The sequence below is a fragment of the Polyodon spathula genome, unplaced genomic scaffold (genome assembly GCF_017654505.1).
Source record: "Polyodon spathula isolate WHYD16114869_AA unplaced genomic scaffold, ASM1765450v1 scaffolds_816, whole genome shotgun sequence".
NCBI classification, from domain to species: Eukaryota; Metazoa; Chordata; class Actinopteri; order Acipenseriformes; family Polyodontidae; genus Polyodon; species Polyodon spathula.
Window position 1 is genome coordinate 1 of NW_024472303.1, and position 25,000 is coordinate 25,000.

General features: G+C 42.2%; 1 protein-coding gene across 1 annotated transcript; it reads left to right on the forward strand.

Annotated features, from left to right (window-relative positions):
- Positions 1–351: 351 nt before the first annotated feature.
- Positions 352–24,983, forward strand: LOC121308992 (R3H domain-containing protein 2-like). The gene is given in 26 exon segments (XM_041241778.1): positions 352–522; positions 1,048–1,278; positions 2,546–2,587; positions 2,819–2,908; positions 3,735–3,861; positions 4,052–4,130; positions 4,230–4,289; positions 4,556–4,696; positions 5,201–5,309; positions 5,955–6,050; positions 6,319–6,350; positions 6,718–6,771; positions 9,335–9,570; positions 12,466–12,632; positions 13,520–13,609; positions 14,971–15,174; positions 15,177–15,248; positions 15,805–15,931; positions 16,547–16,704; positions 18,223–18,377; positions 21,353–21,453; positions 22,495–22,664; positions 22,775–22,916; positions 23,041–23,138; positions 23,432–23,513; positions 23,793–24,983. Coding segments are annotated over 25 exon segments (3,135 nt in total). The 5' UTR covers positions 352–522; positions 1,048–1,113; the 3' UTR covers positions 24,131–24,983.
- Positions 24,984–25,000: the final 17 nt, after the last annotated feature.

A 25,000-nucleotide genomic window follows, 5' to 3' on the forward strand; every position in this document is an offset into this window, starting at 1 on the left:
GATATATGCCTGTCCTTTCATCTGTGTGTGCAAATGCCACACTTAATGGGGTCTGTTCAATTGATCTGAATGGTGACAGGATCTGTTAAATCCTCCCTGTGCGGGGGTCTCTCTTGGTGTATTTTTAAGCAGGACCCATAAATGGTGTCAGTGTTTCAATCCGCCAATGTTAGGATCAAATGATTAGACATCAGTATCTTTACAGGTGCCAACTTGCTCTGTTTCCTCATGATGCAGATGAGTTTGCAGTTATAGTCAAGGTAGGAGATGCTAGGATTGTTTTAGATTGTATTATTGTTTCGAAGTTAACCAACCTAAAGTGTGGCTTGCTTTTTCTTTCTCCTCAGAGTTTGCCTGGAAGGGAGAGAATGCCTGAGGAATGATCTTTTCATCCCAGCGGCTTCACCAGGCTTTTCAAAATATGGAATGCAATTTAACCGTCGCTCTGCCAAGGAATCTGTTGTAGCCAGTTCCTGGAGTCTTATGTGAAATTTGATTGGTAGCATCAGTTTCGCGCTCCAGGTACGGTCTTCTGCCTCATCTCCAGTCTTTGAACTTAATCGACCCGAGACTGCCCTCTTTGGAAGAGGATTAAGTCTTTCACCAATCTGAAAACAGTTTTTAATTGCGGTTTCTGGTTCAGCAGATGATTATCTGATTAGAGTTGCACAAGCCAGTTTTATTTTATTATCTGGATGAGCTCTCCACAGGTGTGGGTCATTGGTGTTGATTGGGCTAATTTTACCATTCCAAGTGAAACAACTGAAGAGACAGCTGCTGGGATTTGTGATGATTGCAGGTCTCCAACAGAGTCTTACAAAAGCAAGTCATGACAAATCCAAGCAGCTGTTTCTTCACTCGTTTTATTCTGAATGGTAAATTAGCCCAATCAGTATTTGCCATTAGGTCAGTTATTTTGCAGGTAATGTTCATATCGAAGAAGGCCCTAGCTGAGAAGTTTTACCTGCGTTTGAGTGTGTTTTGAAGTTATGGATCCCTGAAATAACTACTGTCATTTTAAAACCTTTTCAACTTGTCCTTCCATAGCTTTGCCATCCTTTCCATCCTTCCTTCTTTCCTTCCTCCTTCCTTCTTCCCCCTCGAACGTGGAAGATGTCCAGCAACTACAGCACCCAAGAAACCCTGGACATCATGAAGGAGTCTGAGAAGATGCTGGTGAAGGAGTCGGTCAACAAGAACAAGCTCATCAGCCGCTCGCCCAGCAGGGAGGGGACGGAGGAGGAGGCTGACGAGGCCAATGCACAGCTAGACCCACAGGTGCGGGAACAGCAGCAAAAAAAAAAAAAAAAGCCTGTCGATTTACACATGCATATCTCCGTCCGTGCACACACGTTCCAAGAGAACCTCTAGTCCAAGTGGGTTGAAACTGGCTAGGGTGTTCCCTTTTTGCACAAGTGAAAACAGATGTCTTGGGACTGCCTGTCTGTCCTGTATGTATGTCTCATTTACATTACGGATGTATAGTGCCTGTTTTTATATATGTCGAAGCGCTTGCTCAGTTGTGATTTAACTTGATTAGCACCAGTTATTAAAAACATTAGAATCGGGGGGTGGCATATAAATATATTTTTACATGCATTGAATGCGTGCACGTCACGGTAATCCTTATATATATATATATATACGGATTACTGTGATGTGAATGCATTCATTTTGCCAAATTAACAATAAAAGCACAATATTCAAGCTCAGTACATGCTATGAAAAAGTAATTTTTCACTAGCGTGGGACCTGGTTTTAACTGGTGACCAGTTCTGCATTTGAACCTCCAAAAAACCAGTACTGCAGTGCACTGAAACCCAGGGCTGCACCTAACCCCTGCAATGAGCTTTGACGTGCCTCCTGTATATGGGTGACTCACTGGGTACTGCAGTGTGGGTGGTGTGTGGTTTGAGCAGTGATTGTCTTGCTGCTTTTGTACTTTAATTATATTTATACGGCTGCGTTTTTTTTTATTGCAGCTGTCGTTGTTCAGCGAATCGCTTTCGCATCATTTGCTGTAAAGAATATTCTGCAGCGTTGCATGTTCATTGATCCCTCTTTACTTTCTATAAAGAATATTGATCTGACAGTAGTAAGCGTCAGACATATTTCAGCACGAGTGCTGTAGAGACCATGCATCGCAAGAGAGTGACAATAATAGAAAATGTTTTATTTATACAGGTTAAAAGAAAACTAAAAAAAAAAACTGTTTGTCCAGGGTGACGTCCTTTTAAACTCCTAAAACATGTGAAGGCAAATTTGTAATGAACAGATCTGTTAATATGCTCAAGACACTTGAGGGAAGCCATGGAGATATGATTTAATATGGATCTGCAATATGAATGAGCTAGTCTGGATATTTTTCACAGAAGGCCTCCACTGCACTGCCATCGCCACTGCATGTGTTCCTGTCCGCCTGAAACAACAAAAGGAACGTCCTGTAATATTTATTTCCTCTGGTGGCGTGCTTAGGACCCACCCTCTGTCTCTGTCTGTGTAGCTTTGTTTCTCCAGCTGATGAGTTCATTTCTGTTCCTTGTAGCGGCGAACCCAAAACTATGGACACAGCAGGAAAAGAGCCAAGGTACTGTCCTGAGGATGCTGCCTGTGTCAGTCTTCTCTGCTTGCATTAAATTGTACATCTTTATGCATTTTTATGTGGTTTCCTTTTTATCTACTACATGGCCTTGCAAAAATATTAGCTCAGCACGTGCCAAAGAACAATGTGCTATAGTATTTCGATATGTGGATTGGATGGGAACACGCTAGTTGTTTTGATTTGATTTTTTTTGTATTGTGTTTTCTTTTTGGGCAGTCTAATGCAAAGTTAAAGCTGGTGCGAAGCCTTGCAGTGTGTGAAGAATCTTCCAGCCCCTTCGCTGGGGATGGGCCTCAGGAAACACAGGTGAGACTCACTCGAACCACGCCCCCCCTGCTGGGCAGTAGCACTGGCACTTCAGTTATGCCAAGGGTACAAAGACCTTATGGCTCCTTGTGTGCTAATGCAAGTTCACTTCACTGAAGTGGTAGGGTAGGGAAGATTGAGAACAGCATCCATTGGAAATATCTGAATGGCATACGAACTCGTACAAATTTGTCTTGACTTCAGTTTCATATGGTTTTATCGCCTTCGTTTTTAGACTTGCAGCTAGCTCCATAGACCCTAGTTAGCTTACCTAAGGTAACGTTGCGTGGTTCTGGATAAATGGGGAAACTACAGCTGTAGACAAGTTTTGAATCGCCTAAAATTTTAGGACATATTATATATAATTTTAGATTTTGTGTCTTTTAAATCGTGCAATCAAAGAAATTAAAAAATGATCACGCAAAAGTCTATCGGAAGCCATAATTGCAGTACAATATTTCTTGTTAGATTTCAAAATGTCACATTCAGTTTGTCAGAGTATGGAAAACTACAAAGCGGCATGTAATTCAATATGTTAATGTAACATTATTCATCAGGTTTCATTCGACTTTATGAAGCAAAATTTGTTCGTTCTATAGGGTGATGCAAAAACTTTTGACCGTAGCTGTATATGCGTTTTAAAATTATAGTTAAATTTCTCTACGGCATCGCAAGATTCACCTAGCACAAGACTTTAACGTCACCAATGAGGGCATGAACTTGAGGTATACAATTTAGTTCATCTTTAAACCTGGAATGTCTTAAACTGCAGTGCAGCAAGTATTTTTCCCCATTCCTTAACTCCCTGCTTTCTGTTGCCTTAAAGGACATTATTCAGTTACACATCAGCTGTCCTTCTGATAAAGAGGAAGAGAAGTCATCCAAAGAAGAATCGGAGAAGGAGGAGAAAGATAAAAATAAAGAGAAGGATCCCAAGAAAATGCTGTCGCGAGGTAACGCCATCTTTACACGGCCCCTCTAATTTTGTTCGTGCAAACTAGTGCTGATCGAACACACGGCATACTACAGCAATTTATTTTAAGCTGCGAAATAGGGAATAGGGAACAGAGGAGCCAAAAAAACATCAAGCAGAAAATGAAACGGTATACCGACCGGATGCTATATATTTTTTTTTTTTTACAGACTCCAGCCAGGAGTACACAGATTCAACAGGAATAGACGTGCACGAGTTCTTGGTGAATACGCTGAAAAACAATCCAAGGTAATCGTTGCGCGTTCAATGTCTTTTTGACATGCCAATTTATCTGCTTTATAATTAACGTGGTTCTCTCTTGTTGCCCCCCCTCCCTTCCAAAAACAGGGATAGAATGATGCTGCTAAAACTGGAACAGGATATTCTAGAATTTATCAATGATAACAAGTAAGTCGGTTTTGTTGATGCGTTCACAATTTCACAATTACAGAAGTTATACGCAGCAAGAAGTGTGTAGCTGTTTAATGGATCTTTAACACGCAGTCTATCTTAATATTGAGCTCGTAGTTTCCTGCTAGCAATTTTTTTTTTCTTTTGCAGTGCTTCTCGTAAATGGATAGGATATTTGCTTTGCAAACTTTCTTTGTTGATTTTAAACAGTAAAGCCAGGCACGGGGGGGTGACTCTCTCCTGGTTCTTCTTTCCATCCTCAGTAATCAGTACAAGAAGTTTCCTCAGATGACCTCCTATCACCGCATGCTGTTGCACCGGGTCGCTGCTTACTTTGGCATGGATCACAATGTCGACCAAACTGGAAAAGCCGTCATTATCAACAAGACCGGCAACACCCGCATGTAAGTTAATCTCAGGCCTTACTGGCATAAATATCCTAAGTGATATAAACCAGTTAATGCAAGCCACTGCTTGATTGGCACACCTGAAATAAGTTTTAGAATGGAAGGTAGAATTTTTTTATTTTTTTATTTTTTTTTTAAAACAGAGTTATAAATGCATGGAATAGCCTAGTAGGCGAAGTATCTAAAACCACTAGGAACAAAAAAACAATTCTCTTCTGCTTGGTGTGCTAGCAAGGGACTTGATGGACCAAACGACCTCCTCTCTCTCCCAATGTATCTTCTCATGATTGTCCTTGTTTTTTTCAACTGAGAACATTTTATTGAGTGAAACCGTATCCTGTCCCACATCACTACGAAAAATCGACTAGTCTACATGCAATAGACCTGGCTGCTTTCGTCATGCAGAACCAGCTAGTTGCTAACTGGAGTTTGTCATCAAAGCAGGGACACCTTTTTAAAGCGTAGCTCCAGTGGTTAAATAGTTTTCTTTCTTTCTTGTAGCCCAGAGCAGAGGTTTTCTGAGCATATCAAAGATGAGAGGAACATGGATTTCCAAAAGAAATTCATTCTGAAGAGAGATGACGCCAGTGTTGATAAGGATGATAACCAGGTGAATGGATCTTTTTTTTTTTTTTTTTTTTTTTATCGTTCACACATGGTTTAATAGGGTTTGTCCATGCATAGAATGAGTGTGTGTGGGAGTATTTATATGTATGAATACAATTACATAGTGCAGTGTGTGTGTCTCTCTATTAATATAAATGTATAAAATTACATTACCAACAGAGCTCATGAATATACGTTTAAAGTTATGAATAAGTGTGAATTTTTACTGTGATTCTGTGCGTGTTTTTCGTTATTGACATTGGTAGAATCACCATTAGTTTTTATTTATTTAAACAATAAAGAACACCCTGTTAGGATCTGTCTCCATTGTGATTTGAATTAGATATTATAGGATGGATTCCCCTTTAGTCTTATTTCTAGGCATGTCATGCCTTCCATTTTATAAGAGATGGAGAATTGAAGAATTAAAAACTAGACGTGATATTTTCCCTGTCCACAGAGTAGACCTAGAATTGACATCTCGCTGCCTGATCTGAAAGGGGCAGCACCTCAAACACCATGGTGCTTCCTCTGTTTGCATTCAGACTTCATGCAGTAACTGCAGGGCGAGGTTGCTGTGACTGCAGGCTTGGTTTTGGGCTGGGAGAAGATGGCAGGCAGACAGCTCACTTGGTTTTCTTTTTAACAGATCAGAGTCCCGCTACAGGATGGCAGGAGAAGTAAATCCATAGAAGAGAGAGAAGAGGAGTACCAGAGAGTCAGAGACCGCATATTCGCTCGGGAAGTAAGTATGAATGGGTAGCTGACGGCACATGCTTCAGGGGACATCGTATGTTTGTCTTTGCCGCTCCTGAGTCCGCACAGGGGTGGTAGCAGTGAGCTGAGCTTATTTACACCCCTCTGATTCCACTACTGCATAAATCAGTGTATTTGAAGATGCAATGCAAGGGGCAGACATGCAGCGTTGTGGTCCTGGGTGTAGATTGAACAGCAGAAACGATGGAAACCGTGGATAAACCCGTAATAATTTACAGGTTTTCTTTTCTTTTCAGTCCTCGCAAAATGGGTACATCAACGACAGCAGGTAAGGCTTCGTTCCAGTGCTTAAACGTCATCTTTTTGTAGCTGGAAATTTATTTGGCAAACATCTTGGTTTTAAAGATCTATTGTACATCAGAAAGAATGCATCCGTGAAACGTGTTGTGAAGGATTGGAACAGCACACCTAGAACTCCAATAAATGTTCAAACTAAAGCGTTTATTGTGGCCGCCAATGGTCTGAATGCAGTATTTTCCCCCTCAGTAACGTGCTTTTTATAGAAACGTGTGAACGGATCTTGAAACCAAAGTGACCAAGTTCTTCTTTTTTGTTTTATTATTTCTGTTTGTTTATTTGAGAAAGCAGAGTTGCTTCCCAACGTAATGCCCTTTTTTCTCTAATGTAACCAACAGACTCTCCAAAGAAGGCTTTTCTTCTAGTTCTCAAAAAAGGAGGCAGATTTTTAGGTACCTGTGTGTTGTTGCCAGTCATGATCCAGTCTGCTTGAAAATTTGGTTTTCTTTTTTTGTTGTTGTTTTTTGTCCTGCCCGTGCATGGCTGCTTGTTAAATATTAGCCTCCATCATTACAGCATATTGTATTTCTTCTATGTTTTATATCTATTAACTACTCCCTTAAATAAACAGGTCTTGAAACTCGCACTAGCCCTGCACCCAGTCCTGGCTTCAGAAATACCTTCAGTTCAGTATATTATTTAAATGATAGAGCTAGCCAAATGTAAGGAAAGTTCTGAAACCCATGATTGGGGGGTTGCAGGGAAGGTTCAAGCCCAATGCATTGCAAGTTATTTATTATACTATAATTCATAGAGTGCTGGAAGGCAGGCCTGTTGATTTTTAATGAGGTCTTGAGGGTTGTGGTTTGAGCTGTTCATTTTAAAATCCATGCTCCTTTTATTCTAGTGTGTGAATCGGTATTCTATTGTGTGTCAAGGATCTGTCAAAATCGTAGCGCTGCATGCGTGCATCAAAAAATTAAAAAAAGCACATTTCCTTTTGTTTCATATCGATATGGGAAGTCCTTAAAATGCACCAAAGTAATTGGGTCATATCATTTAAAGAACTTTTACAAGCAGAACAGGAGGTCCATGTTTTATAATCAAAATAAAAGAACATGTAAGGTCTGGAGGATAAATTTAAACATTTTAAGGTTTGTCAGATAACATGCATTCAGCATGAATTTAAATCATTCTGTTCCCCGGTGCTGTGAAATGCTCTGAAATCCCTCACAGGCTGTGCTGACTTTTTCAAGCTGACAAGTTTCAGGATTGGTTTCTGAACAGTCGAGGCTGCAGGCTGTGTAAGAACGCAGTGGCTGAAGTGTAACTTCGCAGATTTTATTTATTTATTTTTTTAGAGTGAGATGGGTTTGGCTGTATTGCTGTTGACCGCCCAAATTTAACATCGTCATTTGCTCTCTTGTAATGTGTTTTGACTAAACGTGAGCATCGTTTTTGTACTGGGCAAATACCTTGGCATCCCATGATCATGCGTATTGCATTAACTTGAGTTTAACCATCAAACAGTTGTAACTGTTATTGAAACATTGCATGGGCATTTTGTACTAATTCTGCGTGCTGTGAATGGTGACCTTTGTTGCAGTACTGGTGTCTGATTGGCTTAGCTATTGAAGGCTATATCTTGGGAACCACTTGTTCATTATTTTATTTATGTATTTATTTATTTTTTATTAAACTGCATGGCTGTTTTTGATATGCTGTTCATTTATACGCTGTAGATTCTGGTTACTACAACCTGCTTTTTAAAACCAACAAAATCTAAAAGACACAGTCCAGTACAATATGTGTTTGCGAAAGGAAATTAACACAAGGTCAGTACTTTTTTTTTTTTTTTTTTTTTTTAATTTATGGAAATAAACCAGATTTGTAATCCTTTTGTACGCATGCAAACATGCTTGGTAGTTTAACAAACACTCCACGATAGGAGAGTAGATCTGATGCTGGTACTGGGCTGTGAAGATTTATTAATCAAAGATTAATTAATTGTTAATCCATTCCAAAATACTGAAGCATAGTTAACAATATATCCTTTGGGGTATTAAGTAAATGAAACGTGTAAAAGCAGTTTGGGTGGCCATCCTACTCATCTGGTCGATTTGAAATCGTCTGCTCTACCTGCCTGATTTTGATTTACTGCATTGTTACTCCCCTTGAGCACGTGCTGCTTTGTAAACCCCAGGCTACTCTCTTGTCGGCTGTTGAAATCAGTCTGGGTTTGAATAAGGAAATGCATAGATGGCTTTACACCCTTAAATGGTTGATTTCCTTTTTGAAAAATGAGGCGCGGAGGCTGTATGTTTTTGTCGGTATAAATGGTTCATTCTTACAAGACTTCTTGTGCAGTAATAGTTTGAGATGATCACAATGACTTCGGTTGGTAGTACAGGCAAGTCCTGACACCACAGTGAAAAAGAAAAAGAAAGCAAGCTTAATAGACTCGCTGGTAAATTGAATCAGGTGAATAATGTGATCTGAAATTGCATTCAATTTGCTTACCTAGTATATCGTGTACAGCCTAATGCTTTTTTAATCAACGGCTGTAAGTTATCAAAACTTTTTAAGTGTCTGAATTTCGTTTATGGCAACATAGGCCTTGCAGGTCGTGTGTGTTAATTTGAAAGCTTTATTGGACTAGATCACTGTAAGCCTTGTAGACTGTTGGTAATTTCTTTACTTGCAGCTAGTTCTAACCAGATCAGAGTTAATAATTATTTATTCAAACCTCAAGTTCCTAGAAAGATTCAGATTTAAGTTATTAGGGTCTTGGTTACAAGAAGCCCTAGATCCGTGGTTTTCACGTGTGGCTCCTCCAGTCCAGTCCAGTCCAGTTCAGGACCTTGTTCTGTTCTGACTTAACGGAGCACCTTGGTTCAATTGCAAGGTCCGTGGAATGAAAGACCCACTGAAAGAGATGCAAGTGAGCTGCTGCCGTGTAGCTGTGTGGGTGTGCCAGGGCCTCTATTTGAGTGTGTGCTCCATCTCTCCACCCAGGGGGAACAGGGAGAGCTCTAGCCGGGCCTCCAGCAGCCGGCAGAGCAGCATAGACAGCGAGCTCAAGTGCCTGGATCCGCGGCCCTGGAGCAGCACGGACTCGGACAGCTCCAGCCGCACCTTGCGCCCCCCTGTCACCAAGGCCAGCAGCTTCAGCGGCATCTCCATCCTCACCCGCGGAGACAGCATCGGCAGCGGGAAGGGAGGGCCGACCGGCTGCAGGCTCTCCCGGACAGGTGGGCGCAGAGACATTCCTCCTCCTCCTGCGTAGACCTGATCCAGTCACACCACACACGTGTGAAAGTGAACATTTAATCCATGACAGGGGTGTTGATGGTTAACAGTTTTTAAATGTTTAAACATTGGCCATGTGCATGTGCGGTTATTCTTAGCAGTGTTAACCAAGTGTTTAAAATCCATTTTTCTTCTTACGAACCTTATGCAGGATGTTGGCCCAGGTGTAGAGTGTAGGCTAATCTTATTTCAAATTCAGTATTTAGTAAATAAGTCAAGTTCCAATTACAGCTATGGCCAAATGTTTTGCATCACCCTATACAATTAACAAAGTTTAAAGTCTTAACTAAACCTGCTGATTATTGTTCTGTTTAACACATTGAATTACATACTGCTTTGTAGCTTTCCATACACTTAACAGAAAACTGACAAAATGAAAAATGTGACTTTTTGAAATCTAACATGAAATGCTGTACTACTGTTATGGCTTTTGGTAGACTCTTGAAATATCATTTTGTAGTTCGTTTTTCGTTGATTATGTCTATCATAAAATTCTAGGTAATGCAAAACTTTTGGCCATAGCTGTAATTACAAACCAACTGGATATCATTAATGCTGCTAATTTTCACACTCTTAATGGAATGGCATGTTGCGTGGGGTTGGAAAGAGCAATTCATGCTGTCATCTAGAAATTGCAACGCAATTATTTCTCCCCTTTTTTAAGAGGCGTTTCACAGAGTCCTGATGATCTTGCATTACCAGATCCAGCTACACAGCTGAACAAACAGCTGCCTCGATATCACCTTTACACTGTGTGCACGTAAAGATGGATTTATTTACTGCGTAAACCCTACAAGGTATTTTAGGATATGGTTTGTCTTGAGGGTATTTATTGGTTCTTTCTGCAGCAGCCCACATATCAGAGTACATTTTACAAGGAATATAACGTTTGATTTCAAACAGGTCAGCTATTTGATATGCATGCAGCACATGTGTCTAAAGCAGGTGTACAGAAAAAAAAAAAAAAAAAAAAGCTTCCAAGAACTCAATTTGTTCTAGCAATCTAATGTATCTTAAGGGTTTAGTTTTAATTATCACAGTTTCTTTTTTTTATTAAATGGATTTATCATAGTGTTTCGTTACCCTTGTCTAAGTGGTCTTGACAGTATCAAAAAGAGAGTATTAGATGGCTCTGAAAACAGCTTTCACCCCTCCAGGGTAGGCTTGAGGCATGGAGACCTAACTGCACCCTCCCTCGCCCCTTTAGAGAAAGAATGCTCCCTCCAGGGCAGGCTTGAGGCATGGAGACCTAACTGCACCCTCCCTCACCCCTTTAGAGAAAGAATGCTCCCTCCAGGGTAGGCTTGAGGCATGGAGACCTAACTGCACCCTCCCTCGCCCCTTTAGAGAAAGAATGCTCCCTCCAGGGCAGGCTTGAGGCATGGAGACTGCTGCCCCTCCCTCGCCCCTTTAGAGAAAGAATGCTCCCTCCAGTCCAGGGCAGGCTTGAGGCATGGAGACCTAACTGCACCCTCCCTCGCCCCTTTAGAGAAAGAATGCTCCCTCCAGTCCAGGGCAGGCTTGAGGCATGGAGACCTAACTGCACCCTCCCTCGCCCCTTTAGAGAAAGAATGCTCCCTCCAGTCCAGGGCAGGCTTGAGGCATGGAGACCTAACTGCACCCTCCCTCGCCCCTTTGGTGAAAGAATGCTCTCTCCAGTCCAGGGCAGGCTTGAGGCATGGAGACTGAACTGCTTCCTTTCTTGCCCTTGAATTGCTTGCTTTTGACAGATCGTTCATCAAAGTATATCAGGTGGATGGATACGTTGTATAATGCTTATCAGAAGGATGCAGTCAGCTCATGGAGTCTGACTGCTTGCAGATTTTGTTTTGCAACCAGTGAGCTTCCCTCCAAGCCAGCAGCCAGAATTGCCTATGAAACTGAGAAGTAAGCTCAGTGACGCGATTGAAAGGGCTGAGGGATGGGGTTTTTAGAATGCTGAGCCAGAGAAATCTTGGCTGTTTCTAGAATCAAGACTGATTGTCTCTTAGAGACAGTGTATTGAGGTCAAAATGCAGTACAAAGTATGTTGCTAGAAGTCCTGAAATTTATTTCTGTTTTGGAACAGGTCGTCCTACAGGATGCTGTTCTCGGTATGTGTTTTAATTGGTTGACGCGTTTAATAAAGTGCCAATCATAATAAAGTAGTTTAAATTGGAAAACCCAGGGAAACAGACCCCTTAACTAGAGGTGCAAGTCATTTTTACTCTCCTTTTAAAATCTGAATTACTACCTCACATTAAAATGGGATATATATATATATATATATATATATATATATATATATATATATATATATATATACTACATAATAATCTTATAGTTTATGTAGCAGAAAAGATATCATAGTGGGAGAGTCACAAAGCGCTTTACAAGATACGAGACTAGGGTGTGTGAACTATGCATCAGCTGCAGAGTCTCTTGCAAGAACGTCTCGCCCAAAAGACAGAGCACAAGGAGGCTAAGTGACTTGCTCGGGGTCACAAAATGAGTCAGTGGCTGAGCTGGGATTTGAACCGGGTACCTCCTGGTTACAAGCCTGTTTCTTTAACCATTAGACCACACCACCTCCTACTGACCGATTCTGACGGCCTTCTCTCAACAGTCTTCTGAAGTCTTGAAGTCTTCAGAACTTAAACTCATCTTCGGAGACAGGAAGGGAAGGTTTATAGAAACACATGTTAATGTTACCATTCTAATACATCCAAAAGTAAAAAAAATATATATATATATATTATTAAAAAATGCAATTTACTGCCCACATGGTCTTACCGTGAATTATTGAAATCATGAGGGAGAACGTTACCTTATTACTTTACCTTCTTACTTTCATTCAGGTCTTCCAATGGGCACCCTGGATCTGTGCAGCCAACCACAAGCTCCTCAAACCGGGAGAAGCCTCTTGCCATGCCCCCCTCAACAAGCACAAGGGCAGACGCATCAGCAGACTGGCCTCCTGCCCACTCCACAGCACCCTCCCCTCGGCAATCACATGATGGGCCAGGTGAGTCACCCCCAGCTCTCTTAATAATGTCACCTGTGGCCCGAGGAGTGCCGGGCAAAGAAAGACAACTTCTCTGTCTACATAGAATTCCCTTAGAATTACTGTTAATTTTATTTCGTACTGCACGATACACATCAAACAAAATATACAGAACAATTAAAATCAAAATATTAATATCGTACTGTTGCCACACACATTGCACAAGAACACAAAGCAGATTAAGTCTCTACTTGCTGAAGCAGTTTTTATTTTAGCTGAGAAGTTGCAGCAGTGTAGCAAAAGGCGCAGGGCAGTGATGTCACCTCCCTAGCAACAAGCCTCCTATGTTGGGAATGGGTTCTTTTCAATGCGGCGGGTTTGTGCAGTTGAGAAAGAGGGAGGAAGACTCTTGTTAGTTAGTTGGAGACAAGCCGATGAGAAGAAGTTACCCTCCGCTGTACGAATTAAAATGGTGCACTGCTTTTTTACGTGACAAAAATCAGAAAAAGCAAGTCAGCAAAGTTTTAAAAAAAAATATTTACGATATATTCAATCAGTGAAATGGAATTAATACACTGTAGGGCCACTGTCGGGCGATAAACGAGCTGCATGTCCCTGATCTCTAGTTAATTCTTAAAGGATCTCGTGATTTTTATAAAATGATCCGATATTAATTGCATTTGAAAACATAAATCTTCTATACGGAAACAGAGATGCCAAAATAGAATCCTCACTGCAGTAACAACTCTGCTCTGGTAAAGTTTAAGATGAAAATGAACCTCACTGTGTGGTTTTAGACTTGCATAGTCGTTTCAGCTTAGCAGCTCGAACTGCTGTGCAGTGGGGCTGTGACCCTGTGATAACCCTGTTTCTTTCTCTCCATCCCCTCCCCCCTCCCCCCTCCACAGCCTGTCCCAGCTCCACAGACTATGCAGTACTCGGCAAGCTCCTGTCCCCAGGTTCTCCTTCCAGTCTCTCCTCCCCAGCAGTACACCATGGTACACCCACCTTAACTGCACTTTCTTAAAGGGAATTCAAGCAGACCTACATTTTAATTCCTTACCTGTTCATTATTGTTGACCTGTAAAACCTCCTACTATCTAAACAAATTTTAAATTTTTCATTTCAAGTGCGTTTGTGTAACCAGGGTAGAACCCTTGAGATATGGGTCTCATTTCAAGGGGGTCCCGGCACCAGGGAGCGTTGGGGAATGTTGAATTTAACTGGATTTAACTTTTAAATGTGGGATAAGTTTGTATGACTTGTTTTTGCATTAGCTATGACAACAGGGCAGGTTAACGAGGCTGCTCGGGAGTTTTACTGCATTCATTTTTAGGCTTAAATCATTACTTATTAGGGTTACCGACTTCTGTCCTTTTTTTTTTTTGTTGTTTTTCAACCGTGGAGGCTGCTGTATTAAAACGAGAAGTCCATCACTGGGGGCTGTGCAGCTGTAACTTCTGCAACCATGGCAACAGAAGTTGCGCTTTTAGATTCAGTTTTGTTTCTGGAATAGTTTGTATGCATAGTAATTATCGATCCAAGCCTAAATCAATGGAAAAAGGAAAATATAATCATGTAGATCTAAGGTATCCCTTATAGTGTCGGGTGTGTGTGTGTGTCCTCACCTACCTTTCATCCAGCTGTTTTGGATCAATCGTGGTACAGAGAGAAGAAGCTCGAGAGAGAGAGGTGAAGAATTGTGGCTCTTGTGCTGTAGTGTGTAAAATGAAGACAGCCTGTGTTTTCATAAAGTACACAGATGGTTTATGAATAAGTATGCACACTAGCCAGAGTGCCATTTCTTGCTGTCCCGTTTTCATTTTATTTTATGCAGTGGGAAATGTAGAAACATTGTTGCCCTTTTCTGCCAGTTATAATTTCAAAGGACTCTCCTCTTGTGGCCGTATATCCAAATTGACCTTCGAGCTCTGGGTGTGCAATGTAGAGTGCCACCACACAACACTGTTTAATCTGCTGATATAAAGAGCCTTGCCTTATAAAAAGCATGAACTCGTTGTGGCATCCTGTGCATTATAGTGCCTGTTTAGTAATTTTTAGACCCTCTTGAAAATTGCAATGCACTAGCAGGGGTGTGCAATTCATATTTCCCGACGCCAGGGACAAGAAGATTTGCTGTTATACTTTATGCCCATTGGATAAGTAGTTTTTATTTATTTTTCCTACGTTCATTCTATTAGAAAAGCACTAGCGAGCCACGCAAGTTTGTGAAAACTGAATTAATTTAAGATCCATGAATTTGTTTGTAAACCAGCATTGAAACACGATAGTAATATGTCTTGCTGTGCTATCGTCTAGATCTTTTAGCGTACCTGAAAATGTTCACTTTGTCTTGCAGGCCGATGACCTGGGCCCACAGTTTAGGCAGATGAGCCTGAGTCGGCAGGGCTCCGGTGAAGCAGAGCCCCCTCCTGCCCTGTACCAGACTCCCACTGTCTTGTCCCAGCACCCTCCACAACCTGGTTACATCATGGCTTCCACGGGACAGCCCATCCCGGGCTCTGGGTACCAGCCTGGCTCCACACATCCCCACCCCCCTCCACCCCCGGAGGGGGGAGACAGCCTGTGCTGCAGCCCCCACCACCACAGAGCTACATGCAGCCACCCCCCCAGCAGGTAACCCCCACATCCGGGTTATAAACCCACTGCAGTCCTGCACCCGCCCCTCTGTTTCTGAACTCAACGGATTATTTAAATCTCCTGATAGTAAACCTACAGGATCTGGGGATGTGTTCATGCTTTAAGTGCAATCAGATTTAGCAGTGGGCTAATCACGGCACCTGGTCATTTCAGTAATACACATGAACAAGGAGAGTTCTGAAACCCTGGACTGGGTGCAGGACTAATATGTAAAAAAAAAAAAAAAAAAAAAAACATTAGAAAACAGATTTGTTCAGTTGTGACAATCGATGGAATGTTGCTGTCGCTACCTGCTTTGTGATCAACATCAGTCAGATCACGTGACCAAAGCACATGACATGATTAGGTACCAGGAATCTATAGAGCCGTTATTTGAAAGAGAGCTTTAAGTCCTTGGTTATAACTTCATAATCCACTTCTGTTTTAATCCATGCTGTCGCCCCCCCCCCCCCCCCCCCCCCCCCCCCCCCCTCCCCCCCCCCCCCCCCCCCCCCCCACCCAGCCGATATACCCCCCTTCTCTATGTCTCTAGATCCAGGTGTCCTACTACCCTCCTGGGCAGTATCCAGGCTCCAGTCAGCAGTACCGGCCCCTTTCCCACCAGGTCTCCTACGCCTCCCAGAGAGCTCAGCAGATGCCCCAGCCAGCACAGCAGTCAGGTGGGGGGGGCGTTTCTGTCTGCTCTACCAATGCTGGTTGAAAACTGCAGTGTCCCTTAATCAAGTGGCATTTCATTTTACACTAAACATTGAGTTTTTTGTGTACTGCATTACGTATTTCGTGAAGGTAGTTGTGGCTGTTTTAATTGAATTTAAAACCATTTCCTTAAACAGCCTTTGTATTGGATGGGTATTTGGTCCCTTTTTTTTGCCCCCCTATAGTGAACGTACCAGTAGGCTAGCTCAGGGGTGTGAGACTCGGCTCCTGGGGGGCCACGGTGTGTCTTTGGCTTTCGTTCCACCCGAGCTCTCAATTACTTAATTGGTCTACTTATTTGATTGACTGGACACATTAACACTTCTTTTCAGGCCTCCAAATGTTTCATAGGTAGTGTGCCTTGAGTCAAGTGCATGTTTAAAACCATCAACTGTAAAAGACCTTTAAACTATTAAATATGTCAAATTGAGAAATAATTAGATCAATTGAGAGCTTAAGTTGGGATGAAAACCGGAAGACCCTGCGGCCCTCGAGGACTGGAGCTTGACACCCAGGGGCCAGCTGAAGGAACTTCATTATTTCCTAAAGCCGTCGCTTTCTGATTGCAATTTCAACAGGTCTCCAAACAATGATGCCAAACCAGCAACAAGCCTACCAGGGTATGATGGGGGTCCAACAGCCACAGAATCCTGGCCTCATGAGCAACCAGCGGGGCAGCATGGGCAACCAGATGCAGGGCATGGTGGTCCAGTATCCTACGCTTCCTTCCTATCAGGTTGCTGACTGAATTAACCCCTTTTTTATATAGCTCTGTAATTCGCCAAAAAAAAAAAAAAAAAACTGGTGTGTAAAAAGCGACAATAAACAAAAAAAAAAGGTGTTCGAGTGAGGAGCTAAAACATGATTTAAGATAATGAATTCAGCTATTAAGTACCGTGTTCAGTTGAATTTAATACACACTTTTTGAACTATTTTTTGCTTCTCAAAAATAGCCTGCGTCTTAAATTCGAGTAAAGTAGTGACGTATGTATTAAAATCGCCAACAAAAGACGCTACTACCCAGAGTACACAAGCAGCAACGTGACTTACTGCCGAGGAAAGATGAACCAAAACGTCACTGCCCGATCTCGAATCGCCTATGACATGCAGGCAGCTAATTTCAAAGCATTATCGTTAGCGTCCTGAGGAATTCCAAGAGAAGCCTTTACAATTTCTAGCGTTTCTAACAAGTGGTAGCAGTTGGACAGGATCGGAAGTGCTGATCAGACCCCCGTATTTTTTGACATGGGAAACAGTACCACAGTTTGCAAATTGAGAGAAAAACAGGTGTGAGTAATCAAATCTGGAAATGAGAAGCACTGTAATGCTCTGTGTGATAGCAGACGGCTGCAGACTGCCTCCTTGTGCGTTTGTAAATGCAGATTTATTATATCCTCAAATTAAGGGTGGGAAAGTTGGACTGCGTCTTAAATTTGAAGGAATACGGTACGTGCTAAAGTTATCCTCCAACGTTACAAGCCAGATAAGTGGATAGTGCAATAAATATATGGGACTCACTTTTGATGCATTCAGTCCGTATAGCTTTTTACACTTAAAAAAAATATCTCGAAGCACCCGAGTACAGTGTGCTTCCTAGACAATGGAGCTGTACAGCTGTGGCCAAAAGTTTTGCATCACCCTGTAGAATTAACTACTTTTGCATCATAAAGTCAAATGAAACCTGCTGAATAATATTAACAATTTGTAGTTTTCCACATACTTAACAAAAAAAAAAAAAAAAAAAAAAAATGACAGATACTGACATTTCTAAATCTAACATGAAATACTACTACTATGGCTTCTGGTAGAATTTTTTTGCGATTTTGATAATTTTGTATTTTCTTTAATTGCATGATGTTAAATTAAAATAGCTAAATGTTTATAAAGTAGTTGTTGTTATTATTTTTTTGTTTGTTATAAATGGTTTCAATCCTAAAATCCTAAGTGGTGCTGAACTTTTGGCTAGAGCTGTATATGATGGGGAAGCAACTGGAAAGAGCGCTTGTTTGGTAGAGTGCAAATGCCTATAAAGTCTGTACAGTTGCCAGTGCTTTATGGCTGTAGATGAGGTACGCTAGCTAAAGGAGGTAACCTACAGCTGTGCCAGCACCACTCTCCTCCTGTTAATAACAGGCACATCTCTTGAATGGTCACAGACGATTGTAACGAGGATGCAAAGATCCTCTGCATACTGTAGAATGAGACAAAGCTAGATGACTCCTCTCTCTGACAGAAGATTCTTTGCTTCCAGCAGGTTCCCGTGGGTAATGATTCCCAGCAGGTGGTGCAGCAGACATACCAACAGCCAGTGATGGTGCCGGCGAACCAGTCTGTGCAGGGTGGGCTGCCAGGAGGGGCCCTGCCAGTCTACTATAGCGTGATCCCACCAGCACAGCAGAACAGCACAAGGTAGGAGCAGGGATACCCCCCCAGCACTGCCGCCCATCCTTGTGAGGGAAGTGCTATGAATCGTCCGTTTCCAGAAAAACCGTCACAGTGTTCCTGTTAAAACTATGAAGAGGTGAACGCAAGGGTTTTTTAGATAAATTACTTTTACCGGACAGGTAAATTATTAAGAGAGATGGAAAAGTTCCCTTTTTAAGTAAGAGTAAAGTGAATGATTTCTATTAAAGGTACGCGAGGAATTGAGCAGTTTAAGCAGTTTTCTCTTTAATAAATGTTGAGAGGGAGTCGAGTTATCGCAAGGAAACTGACCGTTCGGATAACCAGATCCAACCAGTCGGTAAATTAAAAATTCGTGCACCTCATTGCAAATCTGAAAGTTAGCAGTATTTTTATTTGTGGGACAGATATGTCCCTTATACCTTTAAAAGTGTTAAAGGAAAGTCATTTTAAGCACATGCACATGCATTCATAACTGTCTGCAGCTTACACCGTTCTAACATTGTGTGTAGGAAATAGTAAATCATGATGAAACGCTGAATTGTCTTCTTATAAGACCTGTTTAAGTCAGACTATTACAAGAAGCACTCCAGGTGGTTTTTGCTGGATGTGTTGCGAATGAAAGGCAGAGTGAGTGCATTATGCAAGCCTGCTGTCGTAATCTAAATGATGTCTTGTAATCATCCGTTCCCGAGTTAGGTGTCCGTTCTCTAGCACTCAACGGGGAGGCAGAGAACTTCGATTTGAAGCAGTGATCCCTGGCTCCTGACACCCTGTCTGTTGTGTTGTATTTAGTGGGTCAGCATTTTGCCTGCGGGATTATCCAGTTGAATGGAAGAGGGTGTGAGTGTGATGAGAGTTTGAGCATTATATAACACTGGAGCAAACAATCGCTGCAGTGAGTCATTCAAATATCCCAGCAGCCTTCTCACTGCTGAGATTTAAATTGTATTTATTTTTATACTATAAAACGCTCTCCTTAGTTTGAGTCGTGCGCCTCTGCATTGTAACAAACAAAACCATCAAATTAAACTGGTTCAAGCCGTTAATCTAGTCTGGCTGGAATTTAATGCCCAAGGCAGCAGTAACCATCACGATCTTAAAGTACTGTAAGCTACAAAAATAAACAAATAAGGGAAGGGATAATTCGAATTAGATTAAGTACAGGCATATATATTAAAGTATGGGAAATGTTTGATCTAATCTGTATTCCATTACGTCCCATAAAATTGATCTCCTGCGATGGGCTGGCGTCCCGTCCAGGGTGTAGTCCTGCCTTGTGCCCTGTGTCTGCAGGGTTAGGCTTCGGCTCACCCTCTCTAGGATTAAGCGGTTACAGATAATGGATGGATGGTAACGGATCTGTCCATTCTAGAGTAGGGCTGGGGAGCAATTCCTGTTTTTCAATTCCAATTTCTTTTTAAAATCAATTCCCCGTTCCCTTGATCAGTTCCGATACAGCGTTGCTCAGAATTTGCAAGGAACAGCGTTCTGTTAAGATGAGCTGCTCACAGTGGCAACACGTTGCTTTAGTTGAAGTCAGGGTTTCGTCACTTAAATTGGCTTCAAATGAAAGCAGCCGAACAATCACAACAACGATGTCTCTAAAATATCCTTCTGAAGGAATTGGATTTGATTTTAAAAAAGGGGAATTAAAACCAGAGTTCACCCCAGCCCTGCTCTAGAGATGTAACAGTTACTCAGTTCTTGATCGCCTTGGGTTTTTATTTTGCAAGCCTCAACTAAACTTTCATTAATCGATGTAATTGCCCTGGTGCCCTATTTGGGGCCTCTTGGCAGAATCAAGGCATGCTTTGTGTTGCTGTGTATAGTAATATGCACATGCACGCTTCCAAGCGTGTGCTTCTTCTGTTTGCTCTCAGTGCATCGATTATTTGGTGATTTTGTTACCCCTCTGATGTTCAATTCGGAAATTGGTTGCCGATTGCACCCCTTCCCCACTCCCCGTGTTTTTTCTGAGTTAGTCTAGCAGGGAAATACGTCGGCAGGTCTATGAAATAGCGCAATTGGCAAGAATAAGCAGTCACAGCCATGTGTAGCAGTGCGTGGAGTGGAATCCGTGCTGTTACAGTTCAAAAGAAAAGCTTTTATTGTAAGCTTTTTTTTTCATTTCAAGTAATAACACAGTTTTGTCTGGGCTGTGTAGAACATTTCTGTGACTCATTGTGTCTTGTTGCAAGCTGCAGAGTGAATTAGTTTTTTTTTTTTTTTTTTTTTTTCTTGCTATGAATTAATGTGTTTTCAGCACAGGTTCTGTCTCGCTGATAATTGCCAATGTACAGCCCTTTGTTGCATTGCAGTTCCAACAGGTGGCGCTACCAACGTTGCTTTGTAGCTTGAAAACTGAATCCTACCATGTGATTGGTTGTATAAGTGTTGGTGGGTGTTTTTTTTTTTTTTTTTTTTTCTCCAAAAAAAATGTGATTTAATAGATTTATTTTCGGCTTATATTGTTAGCAGCAACGCGAGCGTGACTCACTTGCAAAGCTAGGATTTGCAGAGATGCATAATTCTCAAGGCTTCAATTCCCCAGTGCCTGTAAACATCCCTGGAATTCAGGTATAGCACCAGAGCTATTCTGAACCCATATCCACCATGCAGACCACATGCTTTCACATAGGGTCTTTTTGTAGTACACAATCCTGTTCTCTAAATCGGGTTCCATTACAGGTTGTGTCCATGGCTACATTCTTGTAACCTTTCACTATATTATTGATACAAACCACTCGTTTTCAGATAAGTCTTTTTTACAAGCTGTGCTATTCAATGATTGTCTCAACAAAGCCCCCTGAAAGTGTTCTGTAGAAATAAACACACTCATAACCACTGGATTTCATATTGCTTCATGTTTATAAGCCATTAGAGCCAGTATCCCATTGGATTATGCTACTGGGGATGCTTGGTTTTTGCTGTAGTGTTGTTCTATGTAAAACTGTTCCCCGTTCTTCTCCCTCCCACAGCCCCTCTCTAGGGTTCCTCCAGCCCCAAGTGTCCGAGCAGTTCCAGATGCCCCAGTCTCCCTCCCCTTGCAACCCTCCTCAGATCCAGCAGCATTATTCAGGTCAGAGCGGCACACTTACTACCTTTACACACACAACAAATCTCTCCTTTTTTTTGTAATTGATTGTTTTGAATCTGTATGCATGCCAAACGCAGTCTGGTTAGGAGGAATCATTGAGGAAATCGAAATGAACCCCCAGCAATTCCAGTTTTCGAAACCTGATTTGATTCCAATTAAAATGCGCTGGAAAGCGAACTAACCATTGTCTGGAAAGTTGCAGCCTTTGTCATACAATCTCTGATTCTGACAGTACCCTAACATTTTAATATAATCTTATTTTTTATAATTTTTTTTTTTAATCGATGGGATAGTTCAGGTGATCGATTAACAGCAACTTTTAAAATCTAAGAGCTTATTAAATTTATATATTTAAAAAAAAGTTTGTTACTGATTCATGTCTGCAACAGATTAAATACAGTAAATATTCACAAAAAAAGCCCTTTTGTGCCATCTTGTGGCTAATCTATAAATGGTCATCTAGCAGTCCACTTTTGATTTAACTTGCATAGTGCAGTATTTCAGAAAACCCATTACTGTATATAAAAAGCTTGCATACAGATTTTAATCAAGCCCCCACCCCGCCCTTTTTAAACACATCTCAATTGCTCAGCAGCTTTATTAAAACGAGTCCTTGATTTATTTTCTTTAATCAATTCGGACCACGGCATAATTTGTTCATTTATTTCCAAGTCATTCTGCACTGTAATGGGCACAGGTGGCCTATTGTACCTGTCTGGACAGTTGATGGAGCTCAGCTTGCCTGGAGCTGTAATTGGCTGCATGAGTTGAATACAGGACACAAAGAAAGGCTCTTAATTTCATTGGAGCTGTGCAGTTCAACTGGGTTTTCAGCCAGGTCCCGGTTTACCGTAATCGTTTGTGCTTGTGTTACTTGGAAGTACTGTGAGTTGTTTAGTTTTTATTCAGTAAAGTTGAACTAAGCAGAGATCCCAAAGGCAGATCGAGGTCAGGCAGTGTTCTTTGTTTGTGTGTGTGTGCGCACTCTCTTCCTAACCCAGCCTGTGCTCTCGATGTTTCCAGGTGTGGCCCCTCCAGGCCCCGGAGTGGTAGTGATGCAGCTGAGCGTCCCCAACGGCCCCCAGCCCCCTCAGAACCCACCTATGGTCCAGTGGAACCAGTGCAAATACTACAGCATGGATCAGAGGGGGCAGAAACCAGGGGAGCTCTACAAACCTGACAACGGGCCCCAAGTAAGCTGCCTTCTGGATCTCTGTGAAGGGTGCAGTTCAGGGCAGGAAAGGGGGATGCACGCTGCGTGCCGTTTGTTTTGCGTAACAGGCTGTTTCTTCATTTCTCGCAGGCCAATAACCAGATGAGCCCCCTAGCCTCTCCCACCCAGTCTCCCACCCCCTTGCCCTCAAACAACGTCAACACAGTGTGTCCTGGACTGGGTCACCTGCCTTTAATCGCACAGTTCCCCAGACCTGCGGGGCCCGCACAAGGTAATTCGGGTGGGCTTCGTTTAGGGTCATTTGTTACGCAGTGCTATTCATGCTGTGAAGGGCAGGTTACAGCTGTAATGAGTGTAGTGTACTGCTTCTGAGACTTTTTTTTATTATTATCAAGGTGATCACAGCCGTTACTCCTTGTTGGGCCAGCCTTTGCAATACAGCCTCTGTCCACCTCCGCTGATCCACAGCCAGTCTTCATACGCCACACACCAGGTAAAGAGAGAATCACCGCCCTTGAGAGTTTTTCCCTTTGCACCTTACACAAAACATGTCCTCTGAATCCAAGAGAACCGCTTTCTGGCTTGGAACAGGAGACTGAGTTTTAGGCCGCTGCAGGGCACACCAGGGGAGTCTTAGGGTTCAATACAGCCACGTTACCTCAAACTGGGTCTCCTGGAACCAGGTTCGAGTTTGAATTACCATTTTGTGCCAAGTGCAAAGCTTTGAGTACATGGTGATCAGCTTCAGTAGGGGACTGCTTATGTCTGTTTTTGGTTTTTTTAAAGGGACAATCTGGAATGAAGCATGGCCGAGGGAAGCGTCCAACACTGAAATCTGCATCAACAGATCTGGGAACCACGGATGTAGGCAAGTACCCATCGCACCTCACTGAACAGAGAAAAACACTGGCAATTAAGTCAGCAGTGTGGAAACCTGTAAACTACTATTTGCATAAAATTGCCTAAATTTACTTTTTTTAAGACGACTCTACTGCTCTAAAAAGGTACTACTGTATCTATAACAGATGAAACACATGAAAAGGTATAAACACAGTATGTGCTTGCTGCTTACACTCATACAAAACAGAACCTCCTCTCTGTAGCTCCTCCAGCAGTATCCTAACGTGTCCCCCTGTCTCGTGTGCAGTGGTCAGCCGGATCCTGGAAGTGACGGATCTCCCCGACGGAATCACGCGTACAGAGGCTGAGAAACTCTTCAACCAGCTGGCCATGTCTGGAGCCAAGATCCAGTGGCTGAAGGACATGCAGGGTCGGGGGGACTGTGGTGGGGGAGGATGCGGGGGTCCCCCAGGCAAGGGGGGCAACGACCCCGCCAACCTCTACACTGTAGTGGCCGTTTTCCCGAGCACGATGGCCGCACAGAGCGCCTCCTTCAAACTCAACAACTCCACTAGCCGCTTCAAGCTGCGGGCAACCAAAAAGAACTATGACCTGCGCATCCTGGAGCGGGCTAGCTCACAGTAAGGTGGAGGAGGGAGGGAGGGAGGGGGCGGGCGAGTTGAGTTTCGCCGCCTTTGTCAGAAGAGCACACAAAAAAGACACGTGTGGTGTGCTGAAGAAGAAATTCACACACACGTGCACAAACACACTGGACAGTCTCCCTCACTACCGTTCCTCTCTCTCTCTCTGTCTCTCTGTTCGTCAGCCACAACCCTATTTTTTCCAACCTTCCTCCCTTTTTAATTCCGGATTCTTTCTTTTTTTTTCGCTGCCTCTGTTGGCTTTTGTTTGCCTTACTACTGCTGTGGCTTCCAGTACTGCTTGCTTTGTAATTCGTTGTTTTTTTTGTGTTTTTGTTTTTTCAAACTTTTTTTTTTTTTGGGGGTTCTATAAATATTTATATACAGTAAGTGATTTAAGATTTAAAAGCATATATTCAGTGATTTCAATGGAAGAATTTACTACCTTACCTCTCCTTCGTCCCTTTCTTTCTTTCTTTCTTTCTTTCTTTCTTTCTTTCTTTCTTTCTTTCTTTCTTTCTTTCTTTCAATATCCCGGACTCCACCCCGTTTCTTTCCACCACCCCCATCGTTTTTTATTCTCGTGTTTGCGATTTTTCTGTTGACAGCTGTGCAGAACGTATCAGAAGAAGTATTTAAAAAGTGCACAATGATTGCATATGTCTACTGTACATTTTATTTAATCTGTTATTTTGTTTTTAAAAATATAAAACGGAAAAAAAAAATTGTCTGCCAGTATCGACTCTGCATATTTTTTCGCTTGTGCCGTTTGCTCATTTTTCATTTACGTTTTTCAATTCAAGTCTAGTCAGTCAGTCACTTACAGTATAGTCAGTCTAAAGCCTCATTTCCATCAGCAACAGTCTGTAGAAAC